A 14,299-nucleotide genomic window follows, 5' to 3' on the forward strand; every position below is an offset into this window, starting at 1 on the left:
CTCGTAATGCCCATAGCGGTACGGAATGCAGTCTTGGCTAAGTACTGATCTCAGACTCTCATCTGATGATACTCAGATCTCAAGTCGATCTTTGAGTAAACCAAAGTACCCTGAAACTGATCAAACAAGTCATCAATACGAGGCAAAGGATACTTGTTCTTCACAGTAACTCGATTCAGCTGTCGGTAGTCAATGCACAACCGCATAGACCCATTCTTCTTCTTCACAAAAAGAACAGGAGCTCCCCAAGGAGATACACTAGGACGAATGTATCCCTTATCCAAAAGATCCTGTAACTGATTCTTCAACTCTCGCATCTCTGACGGAGCCAGACGATACGGTGATCGAGAAATAGGCGAAGTACCCGGCATCAACTATATGCCAAACTCGACTTCCCTAGCAGGAGAAAAACCCGGAATCTCATCTGAAAAAACATCTGGGAATTCATCCACAACAGGAATACTCTGTATCCCAACACTCTCGGCGGACAAATCAACTGCATAGATAAGGTAGCCTTCCCCGCCAGACTCTAGAGCTCGACAGGCTCTCAAAGCTGATACCAAAGGTATCGGAGGTCGCTCTCCCTCTCTATAGAAAAACCAGCTATCACTCCCATCTGGATAAAAGCATACTAATCCCTGATAGCAGTCCACTGAAGCTCGATAGGTAGTCAGCATGTCAATCCCCAAAATACAATCGAAGTCATCCATCGCAATAACCATGAGATTCGCTATCAGAATGTTCCCTTCGAACTCTAAAGGGCAACCCATCACTAGACGCTTAGCCAAAGAAGATTGACCCGTCGGAGTAGAAATAGAAACTACTACGTCTAGTGCAATGCATGGTAACTTATGTTTCTTAACAAAACGTGCAGAAATGAAGGAATGAGATGCACCAGTGTCAATAAGTACAAGAGCAGGTATACCATATAACAGAAATATACCTGCGATAACCTTCTCGTTCTCCTCCACTGCCTGATCATGCCTCAAGGCAAACACCTGGCCAGAAGCCCGCGGTTTCAAGTGAGAACTCCCAACAGGCTGTCCCTGCGACCTCTGCTGAACGGTGGCCTGAGAACCCGATCCCGACCCAGAACCAGAACCGCCTCCCCCAGATAGTGGACAATCCCTCCGGAGATGACCCACCTCTCCATAATGGAAACAAGCTCCAGAAGCTTTTCGGCATCTGTCGGTCGGATGGTTCTTCCCGCAATGGTCGCACTTCTCCTTCTTCCCAAAACGAACAACACCAGTGGAACTAGAGGAAGAAGAAGTAGATCCGGACTTCTTGAAAGTCTGAGCACGGGGACCCAAAGAACTCGCAGGCCTAGACTGAGAGAAAGACTTGTTCCGCCGAATGCTATCCTCCGCCTGATGACAACGGCTCACCAAACCCTCGTAGGTCATGTCATCACCAACCGCCACACGGTCATGAATCTCAGGGTTAAGGCCCTGAAGGAACAGATTATACTTCATCTCAGAGCTGTCGGCAATCTCGGGGCAATAGGATAACAGATCGAAGAACTTCTGTTGATACTCGTCAACATACATGGCTCCCTGTCACAGACTCAGTAGCTCACGCGCCTTCATCTGACGGAGTGCAGGAGGAAAATACAGCTTCTAAAAAGCTGTGCGGAACTCGGCCCAGGTGGTCACTCCTCTCGCCGCAACAAAAGGTGCAGAAGTGAATCTCCACCACTTCCGGGCTCGCCCATCCAGAAGATAACCAAGTGTCTCCATCTTCTGCTACTCAGTACAGCGAAACGTCTGAAAAGTCGTCTCCATGCGGTCTAACCAGTTCTCCGCATCCTCCGGAGACTCGCCTCCGACCAAGGGCTTAGGTATCTGCAAGAATCGGCGCACACTGAAATGCTGATCATCATGGCGACGATGATGGCGTTCTCGACGACGCTCCCGATCGGCATCGCCCCAACGTCCACCAACACTGACATGGCTACTATGATCATCGCGGTCTGCCATCTACAAAAATTACCTCACGGTTATCTTATGCAGAATCTAAATCCCAAAAATATTATGCATGCTCTGATACCATAAATGTAGTGACCCTTACCGAGATCACCTACTAAACATAACTTAGGCATGCAATTAACATAAACAAACAGTAAACCAGAATTAAGCTGCGGAAACCATAAACAATAAACAATCCCAAGGAAAGGAAACTGCAAATACCCAAATAGTTATACAACCAAATCGAACGCTGTATCAACCCAATACAAAAGAATAAACCTAGACGAAGCTCCAACTGGCCAACCACTGCCTAGCCCCTCTTGGATTCACCCGCCTCGTCCAATCGCAAACCTGCCCCATGGAATAGGGTGTCCAGAAACATAGAGTACGAGACGTGAGCATAAAATGCTCAGCACTAGAATATGAGTATACATGCATGCAAGTGTACCGTCTACTGACTGGAGGTCAAGAATCAGATAACAAAGACAAACCGGGCTTTGGTATGTAGCACATTGTGCCGTCTCTTCAGGAGGTGGCTCACATACCGAAATACCAGTGGATACGCGGGACCCAAATCGATGGAAGTTCATCCACTGACAGGATAGGGTAAACCCTACTAACAGACATCTCAAAAGAGATAACTCAAGATGCAAATGTATGCAGCATAAAATCATGTCATATAAATCATGCAGTCACATAATACATGCATACTTAGTCAGGATATCTCGAACAGTACTTTCGTACCTCAAATACTAGGCACGCTCTACCAGCTCTAGGTCTACGCCTATAATACGTACTACACTGCCAAACGATACTAATATCATTATAGTGCTCTAAAAGCCTTAACTAGGCTAGTTCATACTCCTAAATATTTTTAGGAAGCAAAAGTTATACTTTCGTCCGTCGTTAGCCCTTTGCTGTCGATTGCCTCAAAACTAGGCCACAGCTCCGCTACGACGTCTGGATCGCTATGCCACTTCCGGATTCCAAATGGGACGCCTAGAATGCCCTAGATCTAAGCTAGAAGGCTGAAGAAACGAGAGAGAAGAGGTGATTGGTGTGCTCAAATGTGAATCTCCACACCCCTATTTATAGACCACGAACAGAACGTTCGTTCCTCATCGTTGCGTCCGTTCTGCCTGACGAACGTTGCTTCCGTTCTCCTTCGTTGCTTCCGATGTCCCATCAAGTGCGTAAGAAATGACGCATTTCATATGGCATGAACGTTGCGTCTGATCCCTGGACGTTGCGTCCGTTCCTTCTGACCCTCCGGACTATTCCTGATCATTTCGGGTCTAATCCCGGACTTCGTTAATCCATTAAGAGTTCTCTTAATCATGTTAATTGGATTAACTAGCAATTACTCACTAAAACTGGGTTCGGGCTACTACAAAAATGTAAAGAAAAGATGAAAAACAGTTGGCAATTTGGAGAAATAATAAAATTAAAGGTAAAATAATTAAATATGTGAAACCGGGAGTGAAAAATAAGTTTTCAATGTAATAGGGAGTGCAGAATAACATTGTATGACATGGGGACTAAACTTAAAAGTGAGTTTATTATTGGGGATTTATCTCCAAATCCCCCAAAATTTAAACAAGATTATATCTTTATTTTTTAATTATATTATTAAGAATCTAATTTCACCTCCAGCGTTCCTCTACGATGTAATGAAGATTGTAACCCTTCAAATTTTACATAAAATTATATATTCTCTTAAAAAAAACAAAAAAATAGATTACTCTTTAAAAAAAATTCACATTATTAAAAAAAATTGAAACGTGATGTTTTAAATGAAGATTGTAACCCTTCAAATTTTAAATGAAATTGTATCTTCTCCTCGAAAAGAAAAAAAATTACATTATAGGTTAGTTTTGAAAAAAAAAATTACATTATAGATAAAAAAAAATTTTAAATAATATTACTTATTTAATTGTTTTAATTATATCGTTCACCTCCAGAGTTCATCTACGATTTTTTGAATAAAAATTGTAACCCTTCAAATTTTTAATAAAATATATCTTCTCCTAAAAAATAAAAATTACATTATAGATTAGTCTTTAAAAAAAATTTTACATTATAGATCAAAATTTTAAAACAAGATTATTTATTTAATTGCGTATATTATATTATTATATTATTAAGAATCTAACTCTTGTGTTGATCTATTTTTTAATAATCCAAAAATATTTTCTTCTCCTCAGCTTCTATTTTCTTTTAATAAAAAATGTCATTAAACTCATTTTAAGAAATTTACGTCTTATCTTTATCTCCATATTCCAACTAATCTTTCTACATCTTCATCTATTTTGAATTTTAAATAAAATTAAATAATCATTTAACTCATAACATTAAAAAAATTAATATAACAGAAATTTTTAAAAAAAATTAAAATCTCTTGAATTAAGAAAAGATTATTTAAAAATAAATTAATATGTATTCACGCATCAGATTATTTAACATTTTTTTCACCTGTACTCGCGTATCTCCTGCGACGACACCGAATACATACAAAATTTGCGGTGGTATTATGTACACATTTCAAGATGAGTATCCTAGCCAAGTCCAATTAACGACTCGGGGCCGATAACATCGTTCTAACTAAGATAATTTTTAGGAAAGTTTTAGAAAGAACTTTTCAATTTTTTTTTAACAAAATTTGTGATTGAAAGAATCTCTAAGTGTATGATTGGTACGTTGAAAAGGAATAAGGTAGGAATAGAATCGATTTTGGAATGGAATGAAATTGAAAATGAAATGGTTGTTTTATTCCATTCCAACGATTGGTACTATTAAAATGAAAAAGAAATGGAATGAAATATTTTTTAATAAAAAATCATATTTTAACTACATATATCAAAATAAAAATAATTCATAAACTTTTTATTATTATTAATATTGAAGTTGTAGCAATTATTATAAAATTATCATTATATAGTTTCAATAATTTAAATTTTTATTTTATAATAATAATTTTTATTTTATTATAATAATAAAATACAATTATAATATTATTTTTTAATTTTTATAATTATAGATAAATAATATTAATTATTATTTTCAAAATAATATTAAATAATAATAAATTTTTGTAATAAATAAATAAAAATATCTTTTATAAATACTTTCATTAATAATAATAATAATAATAAATAAATCATAATACTAATAATTAATATTAAAAAATATCATTATTAAAATAATAATAACATAATTATTTTATATATATAATAATATATTGTTATATTTATATAAGTAAATATTAATTAATTAAATAATTTAAATATGGAAAAGATTACACATAAATATGAAAATGAGGGTGGGAATGACCATCCCATCCAAAAATGAATGGAATGGATATTCCCAAGTTCATGGGAATAGTCATTCCAATGAGAATGATCATTCTCATTCTCATTCTCATGTCAAACCAAAAATGAATATAGGGAATGAAATGTGAATGCTCATTCTATTCCCACTTCATTCCCTTATACCAATCATGCCCTAAAAAATACTACTTCTCAGCTTTTCGATCCAACAAAGTAATGTTTAGGATAACTTTAGAAAGAATTTTTCGGTTTTTTCTCAATAAAATTTGTAATTGAGAGAATTTTTAATAAACGACTTCTAACTATCAGCAAACAGAAGTGTTTCCTAAAAAGTCATATATTTTTAAAATCTAAATTGCGCTTAAATTCAAATTTGTACCACCTATTTTTATTTTTCAATAATAAAATTATGATTAAAAAAATTAAGTTAATCGCATACATTACCCCTCATAAAATTCCAAAATTGCTAAAAACTTCATATGAAAAAAAATAATATATTAATTCCCCTTGTTGATTTAAGAGTTATAGAGAGTTTTCAACAATCACGAGATTTCACATTATGTATGCAATTAACCCTTAAAAAATTAAAACAAAATTATACCTATTTTATATATCAAGCGTGAGCACATATATTAACTGATGTGGTCCGTTAAGATGACAACAAAATCAAATTACATATCAAAATTATCCCCTCTCTATTATGTGTAGAATCATTGTCATCTCTAATATAAAATTTAAAATAACCACTTATCAACTTATTTTTACTCGATAAATCTTTTCTTTATTTTTAACATTCTTCAATTTATTATTATTAATTGTTTTATTATTATATTACACATCATCATGTATGCAATGATAGCTACTTTATTATCAAGAATACACACCAAAAACTTGCATTAGCTTTTATAAATCAAACTACAAATATGAACTGTAAGGCACCGTTTGGTTTGAGATATGTTATAAGTAATATATAGATAAATAGTGTAATGTAATAAAAAATAAATAAAAAATGATAGTTAAAATAGTATTGGATTTGATTGATTGATTATAGTTTATTTGATTTGATTGAATCAAATTTTATATAAAAATGTTAAATAACTATTTTGTTCTTTTAACAATAAATAAAATAAAAATTATATTATTTATAAGGGGTAATATAATAATTTAAATTCAATGATTTGATTGATGTGGGATAAATAATTAATGATTTGATTGATGTAAATAAATAGTTAATATATGGATAAATAATATGATGAGAAGAACGTGGGATGAGATGAGATGAATTATACATATATTAGTAATATGGTAAACAGAACGGTGCCTAAAAGTTGTAGAAAACGTATCGATGACGTTTAACTCATTTGCCACCAAGGTCCTTTAAGTCCAATTGTGACAATCTCATCCTCCAACTCAAAAAAAATGTTGTAGAAAACGTACAGTTTTTATGGGGTGGTAATGTAAAGTAAGTTTCTTCGACCCCACAATGGTGGGTTTTGCCATCACCGTAGATCCATAGATTCATAGGAAACCACATAATTCATATATATATATATATATATATATATATATATATATTAATTAAGATTTTTGATATGGTGAGCAATCATTATGTGCACTTATGTGTGCACCGGTTGATTGGTATTCACCTATTGAATGTAGATGTACACATATAAGTGCACATGATCATTGCTCACAATATCAAAACTCATTAATTATGTGGTTCCACATGTAAGACTCGAGTTCGTTATTTTTTATAGGACAAACACAATTGCAAGTCGTAAATATTCTGCCCAAACATCAAAACATGGAGGAAGGAAACTCGGTCGGGGTAATGCCTTCACTGTAAATCGAATGATCCACAATGGACCATATATGTTTTCTGTTGTAAATTCAGTTGTGGATTATGCAACATAGTCATTAATCCTAGAAAGTGTTTGCAATAACTAAAAAAATGATTATTATATTTGAACTTAAAAAATTACTTTTGTGTGTTTCTTAAATCCAAATTATGTGTTAACTTATAATTAACTTGGAGGATGTTTGGCTAAGGTTATTAAAAATAACTTATAAGCTCCTAGAGTTTAAAATCTGTTTTACGAGCTTATAAACGGTTAGAACTTATTTTAAAAATAAATTGATAAATTGTTTGGGTAAACTTATTTTAAACAATTTAAAGATGTTGATATGTTTGGTATTATAAGCGTTTTATTGTCAAAATTACCAAAAAGGATATAATTCTATGAAAATAATGTTTCGAGTTATACATATACGCAAATAGTTTTAGAATAAAACTTTATTAAAATATAAAATTGTTTTAAAATTTTACTTTAGAAAATTTTTTGTGATTTGTAATTTTTTAAAAATAATATTTAATATTTAATGTGTGGAGAATATAATGGAGATTTATAAAATATTTAAGGATATTTTAGAGATAGAGAATATTAAAATAAGATCTTTTTTAAAAAAAATATCTCCCCCTTAATTTTTTAAAACAGCTTAACAGCTTATTTTGACAGCTTATAAGTTGTTTTTAAAAAATTTTGCCAAACAAAATTTGAGAGCTTAAAAGCTCTAAAACAACTTATAAGCTGTTTGAAAGAGCTTTTAAGCTCTTCCAAACACCTTCTAATTGAAATCCAAAAGTCAGTCATATGATGATTATATTTTCCAAAAGTGATTATAATAAAAAAAAAATCAATGTTAAAATCACAATAGTCACTTATTTATCAAACACTACACAACTTTAATTTTTAGATGTTCACATTTGTTTTCAAACACTACCAACTTTTGATTTTTCTTAACTTTTTTATAATCTATAAATTTAATCGCTTCTACAAAAACATAATCTTTTGCAAACACTCCCTTAACTGAGTTAATTGATGTTTTAAAAATCACTTTTGTGTGTTTAAGAAACCCAAATTATGTGTTAGCTTATGCTTAACTTAATTGAAATTCAAAAATTAGTTATATGATGATTATGATTGTCCAAAAATGATCCTAATAAAAAATTCAATGTTAAAATCACAATAATCACTTATTTAAACACTACCCAACTTTGATTTTTAAATGTTCACATTTGTTTCCAAACACAACCAACTTTTGATTTTTCTTAACTTTTTTATAATATATAAATTTAATCACTTCTACAAAATCATAATCTTTTGCAAACACTCTCTTGGCTGAGTTTCCTTGATGTTTTGATGATTCGACGGAAATATATATACACATGCAAGAGTGTTTGTGTCCTATAAAAATAACGAACTCAAAAGTCAGATGAAAACATTGTTCAAAACTCGAACAAAACTAAGACCAACTTCATAAATTCAGAAGACTTCTCAACTCCGGAGTCCCTTCAGAAGATATCAAGGATTTGGAACTGGAGATGGAGAGAGTAATGCCTTTGTCTCGATGTCAGTTATATCTTATAATTATCTGACGAGGAGATAGAAGAAATGGTGTGTTCGCGATCTTCTCTTGAATTGCCTAAGAGCGGGTCCTGGTACAACTTAATAGGCTGTATTCGGAACTATGGTTCGAACTACCTAAGGGGCATTAGCTAAGAACATGCTAGTTCAGTTTTAGAATCTTTGGGTAACTATCAATTTCCTTCGTGCTTGTATTAAATGGTGGTGTGATAATTGTACAAAGGTTTTGACCTAACATACCTCCGTTGTAATGATGATAAAGAAACCTAAATGTAACAAACAAATCGGTAACACTACCTGTCACATATATCTCCAAGAAACTATTCGGGATGAGCAAATTACATTGCAACAGTTATTCTACCATGCACAAATTGAACTTAATCTTCAACTTATGAAAGAATATTTGTATAAACTATGCAACTACTTAATATCATACACCACCAAAAAATGCCTTCTGTTAAATGTGTTGAGGATGAGGAACAAGAGATCGTAAACTTACAAGGCAGTCGTAGCAACTTGGTTTCAAAATCACGACCTCAAAGGAGATGTCCTTTGTTTTTAGCATAATAATACACAGCTACAGCGAGTACAATGACGAACAGAATTATCCACAAGTTCAATCCTGTAAAAATTGTATCAGGTGATGAGCAAGAGGAAAAAAATACCTTTTCCAGCCTCAAACAACATAAGAAACTAATTTCAAACCATTCTAAAAATTACGCTTACACCTCTGTTCCTACCTCTCAAAATATTTCCACAACATATCATTTTCATATAATCGAACACTAGGAGAAAAACATTTAGAACTTCGCATTCAATTAATACAAAACTTCAACAGAATGGAGCTTATGACAACATAATGGGATCATACCTTTTTTCTTTTTATCCTTAATTAATGTCACCCTTGCACTTGAATCCAGAGATGCAGATATCAATGCCCTGTTGAAAACAACATACTTAAGTATCTGTTTAACAAATTCAGGTTTGCTGAAACTGTTCAAATTGTATAATGAGATGCACAAGATCTCCCAACCTTGAATCTTGTGAGAACGCCAATGCAGTTACAAGGCCAAGATGTGCTTTCTTGACAATGGTCTGCACTTGCATACTGGTGGAACTTAAAATCAAAATATCCCCTTGTATTGTTCCTCTGCAGTTTAGCAATTCATAAAGAATAAATGAGAACCCAATTTATTAATTTATATACAACAGAAGGTATTTTCAATCATTTAATAAAAAACATAGCCACCTATATGATCCAACCAACTCTAGTAGTCCAAGACCATTAATTACGTACAGAGCCCATCAGCAGTTTCAATTTATGATTGTATCAAGTCAAAAGAAACAAAAGACAGGCTTACACTGCAAGGAGCTTTCCATCAGGTGACACGTTAAAAGCGGAAACAGGATCCCGGACAACATGTCTAGAACCCATCCTTTTCCATGAAGAAGTGTTCCACTTCACAATACTGCCACCTTTATCTATGAGTAAATAAAAACAATGTTTTTTGTGTTACTGACATATCCTTTAAATACGTAAATATATTGGTAGAAGATTCTCACCTCTCATTGCTGTGACATACAGAACCTGATCCGCATCAGTACCTCGTGAGAACCGACAAAAGCCAAAAACCTCATCCTGTATTAGGTGAAAGATTATTGAGAATGGTGAATTGAGATGGGAGAGTAAAACAACATGAAAGGTAAACAATCACGAGCAAATGCACACATGTCCATCTGCAGCACAGCATACTTTAACATCCAAAGAATTACAGCAGAAGTTGAAGGAACAGAAAGAGCAAGCAGATATATTGATCTGTCATGTTATATCTCCAAACACATTTTGCTCACACACGCCATCAACCCACAAAAAGGGCTAAAAACATTCTGAGAGTGGATTATAAATAAAACGGATATTGTTTACTATCAAAACTTCTTAAAAGTAATAATACATTTTCCTTTGGCAGAGAAGCTATGGATGTTGATGATGTGGCATTCCAGATCCTTCCAGGGCCGCTTCCCACAGAGACAAGAAACATCCCATCCGGGCTGCATTATTTAATCAAGGGCATTGTATTCAAGCTCATGTTATGGTACAATTTCTTTCCGCAATTCAAATGCAATGTCCAACTCAAGCAATAAAGCATGTACGTAGAACCTGAAATCTAAATCTTTCACAGAAGAATGGCCACTGGACTCATCCAGGGTAGTTTCCATGCTTGGCCATTTATAAATCCTTAACTTGCCATCCTATGCAGCACCAATATAAGTTAACTGTTAACCACAAAAGCCATAAAACAACACCTTTTCTTGCATAAATAGGAATCTGTAATGACACTTTGTATTCTTGAAACATAAGCATATAAAATTTGAAATCTGATAACCTATAAAGTAAAAGGAAACCACAATGTCTCATGTCATAATAAAAAGAGAATCCACCAAATGAAGTCCGTTATCACTGGCTAATCACAATTCTTAAGAAAAATATGCCATAAGTAAAGGCAAGTCCTGGTAAAAAAAGTCACCACCCTGTATCAAGATTCATATCTCGCTCATTATGAGATGAAGAAAGCAAAAAACAACAATGATAATGTTGGTATAAAAAATCAACACAGAGATGAATATACAGTGAATGTTGCACTGTAAAACTTAATGAATTATATGCTGACGAATGAAAGAGGGGAGGAACAAACTGCCACAACGAATTAGTACAATTACTCAGATTTTCAAAAATACATTTTTGATAAATACTTTTTTCAAAAATCATTTTTTCTTGTTATTGATTTCTTAATTCTTCGTTTAAAAAAGAAAGGGCCCTTTTATGCTCCATTGATTGCTGATATTTATCAACAAAGTTTTTTTATATTTCTCAAGCCAAAAGAGTTAATTCATAATCAATCGCCTTGCAGTATACAGATGGTCAGCATTATACTGTTTCGAAAGATTGGTATCAAAAAATATCTAAGTCCATACCTCACCACCAACAGCTAGTAAATTTCCCTCATGGTTAAAGGTCATTGCCAATTGTTGTCCAACATCTTCTAATTGCTGGAGAACTTTGTCAGATGACTTTAGACTCAAACTATGCTTGTCCTCGTTTGTGTTTTCTTCCCATTCATACCACCTACAAGATAGACCATATGATTGTCTAAATATAACACATACTTCAGCAACAAACATCTGCCAAAAATTGAATGCAAAGGGCTTGTCAGAACATTGTTACATTTAGTTATTTTATTCGTATAACATTTTTGAATTTGAGTTTCAGTTCAACTCATTCTATTGACTCCATAAGCTGATATACAGAAAAAACAATCACAGTCAGGAGATTCAGGTGCATATTCAGAAGATAGAATAACTTTGCCAACCGCAGATCCTATAGTGTATCATTAACTTCTATCTGTTCCTCGAGAAGGAACTTCTATACCACTCTAAAGAAACCAAAATAAAATACGATAATGAAAAGTTTTGAAAGAAATATTATGTGTGAAACATACTTTCATACAAGTTTAAGTAACACAAATATCAATGGAAGAGCCATGCAGACAAGTACCACTATGCATATTCTCGACCCTCGCACGAGTAGGGTCAAAGTAAGAATTTTCTGTTTGGATTTTTACACACAATTGATCGAGGACTCAACAAGACAAAACTCTAAGCTATTAAATGAATGCCCGTTCATGAATATTATATGGTACAATGTACCTGCAACTTTTAGGCAATGAACAAATAACACCTTCACCTCCAGGATGAACAGCAATCCTGTATGGCAAATCACTGCCAGTTCCAAGTTTTGCCACCTTGTAAGTGTCCAAGTAACACATTTACAATCAACACCCAAAACAAAAAAGGACAACAAAAGAGAAAAACAGATACCTACCAAAAAAATCTGGTAGTTAAACCCAGAAGAAAGGGTAAATGAAAGATAACAGCAGATACCAATCAAATAATCAGAATAGCAGTTTCCATATTATAAAATAAGATGGTTACAGAGACAAAAGGAGCATAGGATCACCCAAAAAATATACATATTGGAGATAAAAATCAAATAATATTCTTATAAATCCGTAGGAACAACCCCCAAAACAACACCAACTACTTGGATCAGATCAAACAAATGCAGTTGATGCATCCAATTCACTGAAAAGATATAAATACTTTCCAGATTTAACAAAGCCAAACTTCAAATCAGCTCAGACAAACTCAATTAACGAAATCTGCATCTAAAAAATGAAAGGCTAAATTACCGGCTGATCAGAGAGAAAATTGGAATCAAAATCGAAGGCAGACACGAGGAGGGCGTTAGGAATGCCGCTGCGTCCTTCCCCACCGCCTCCGGCAAGGACGACGTGGCCATTCACCTTGGAGGAAGCGGTCGAATCCGAATCCCCGGCGGCGAGTGGAGCCCACGCGGCTCCGTAGAGTGGGACGCCATACTTCTTGCTCGATTCCTCGTCGTTTTTGTCGCCGTTTCCCATCGTCGGAATTTGGAGAGGAGGGCTTTCGGCTTGTGATCCAAGTTTACTCAGCTACTGAAACGTTAGAAAATATATATATAAAATGAAAAACTATAGATATAAAATCACAAAAATGGCAATTTTCTTGTTAATAATAATAATAGATAATATTGCTGTTCATGTTTTTCCATATATATATATATAAACATGAACAGCAATATTATCTATTATTATTATTAACAAGAAAATTGCCATTTTTGTGATTTTATATCTATAGTTTTTCATTTGGTCGAATTTTCAATTCTAATCGCATACTTCTAAATTTTTGTAATTTAAGTCATTTAATGTGATCCTGGTTCAACTCTCGTTTGTTGCTTATAATCTTGCGATTAAACGAAAATTCAACGATGATAATCGAAATTAATTCCGTCATTATTGAATGAAATATGTATGTGTTTTTACATTGGAACTAAATAAAAATGACTGGTAGAAATTTGAAATGAAGTGCGAAAATTCTAGCTAAAAATTAGAAGATGAACATTGGAAAATACTTAGCTCAAGGACTAAATCTAAGATTGAAATTGTTGATAAAAAAAATTTCAGATTTGCTTAGAGTTTGTGAGAATTCAATGTTGATTGTTGGTGTTTCTTCTGTCTTCTTTTTGTGCTTTTATTCAAAGGCTTCTTTCAATCATTTCTATACCATTTTACGGATGTACGTCTGTAGTAATTCAACCATATCACCTGCTAACCGAGACTTAAGCGTGCAAAATAATAATCAGAAGCTTAATCAGAGATAATGCGGGAATTTAAACCAAAATGCTAAATCGACATAATACAACTGGTAAATAAAACTCAATGCAAAAGAATAATACAATTCACAATCGAATTATCAAATAAAGTAAACTAACAACAACCTAGTAGCTAACTCTGCAATCTAGCCTTGGTCACCAACTACAAACAGGTCCAAGGTAAACTACATGCAACTGTCCTGTCGAATAGGGTGTCCAAGAAAACACAACAACATGGACGTGAGCGGACTACACTCAAAACATAAAGCACGAGTATACAGACTAACATGATGAATACAAAATGAATCACTGGGTATCTTGGTATACAAGTCT

At 33.6% G+C, this 14,299-nt stretch overlaps 1 protein-coding gene across 1 annotated transcript; it reads right to left on the reverse strand.

The window, feature by feature from the left end:
* Positions 1-8,991: 8,991 nt before the first annotated feature.
* On the reverse strand, positions 8,992-13,342 carry LOC140882441 (SEC12-like protein 2). The gene is made up of 10 exons (XM_073288446.1): positions 12,966-13,342; positions 12,424-12,518; positions 11,692-11,842; positions 10,877-10,968; positions 10,671-10,767; positions 10,282-10,357; positions 10,080-10,200; positions 9,752-9,868; positions 9,590-9,657; positions 8,992-9,340 (listed from the first exon to the last, which is right to left on the reverse strand). Exons 1-10 carry the CDS (start codon positions 13,194-13,196, stop codon positions 9,255-9,257), a joined length of 1,134 nt encoding a protein of 377 aa, XP_073144547.1. The 5' UTR covers positions 13,197-13,342; the 3' UTR covers positions 8,992-9,254.
* Between the last annotated feature and the right edge of the window lie 957 nt (positions 13,343-14,299).

The sequence above is a fragment of the Henckelia pumila genome, chromosome 2 (genome assembly GCF_033568475.1).
Source record: "Henckelia pumila isolate YLH828 chromosome 2, ASM3356847v2, whole genome shotgun sequence".
Lineage (NCBI taxonomy): Eukaryota > Viridiplantae > Streptophyta > Magnoliopsida > Lamiales > Gesneriaceae > Henckelia > Henckelia pumila.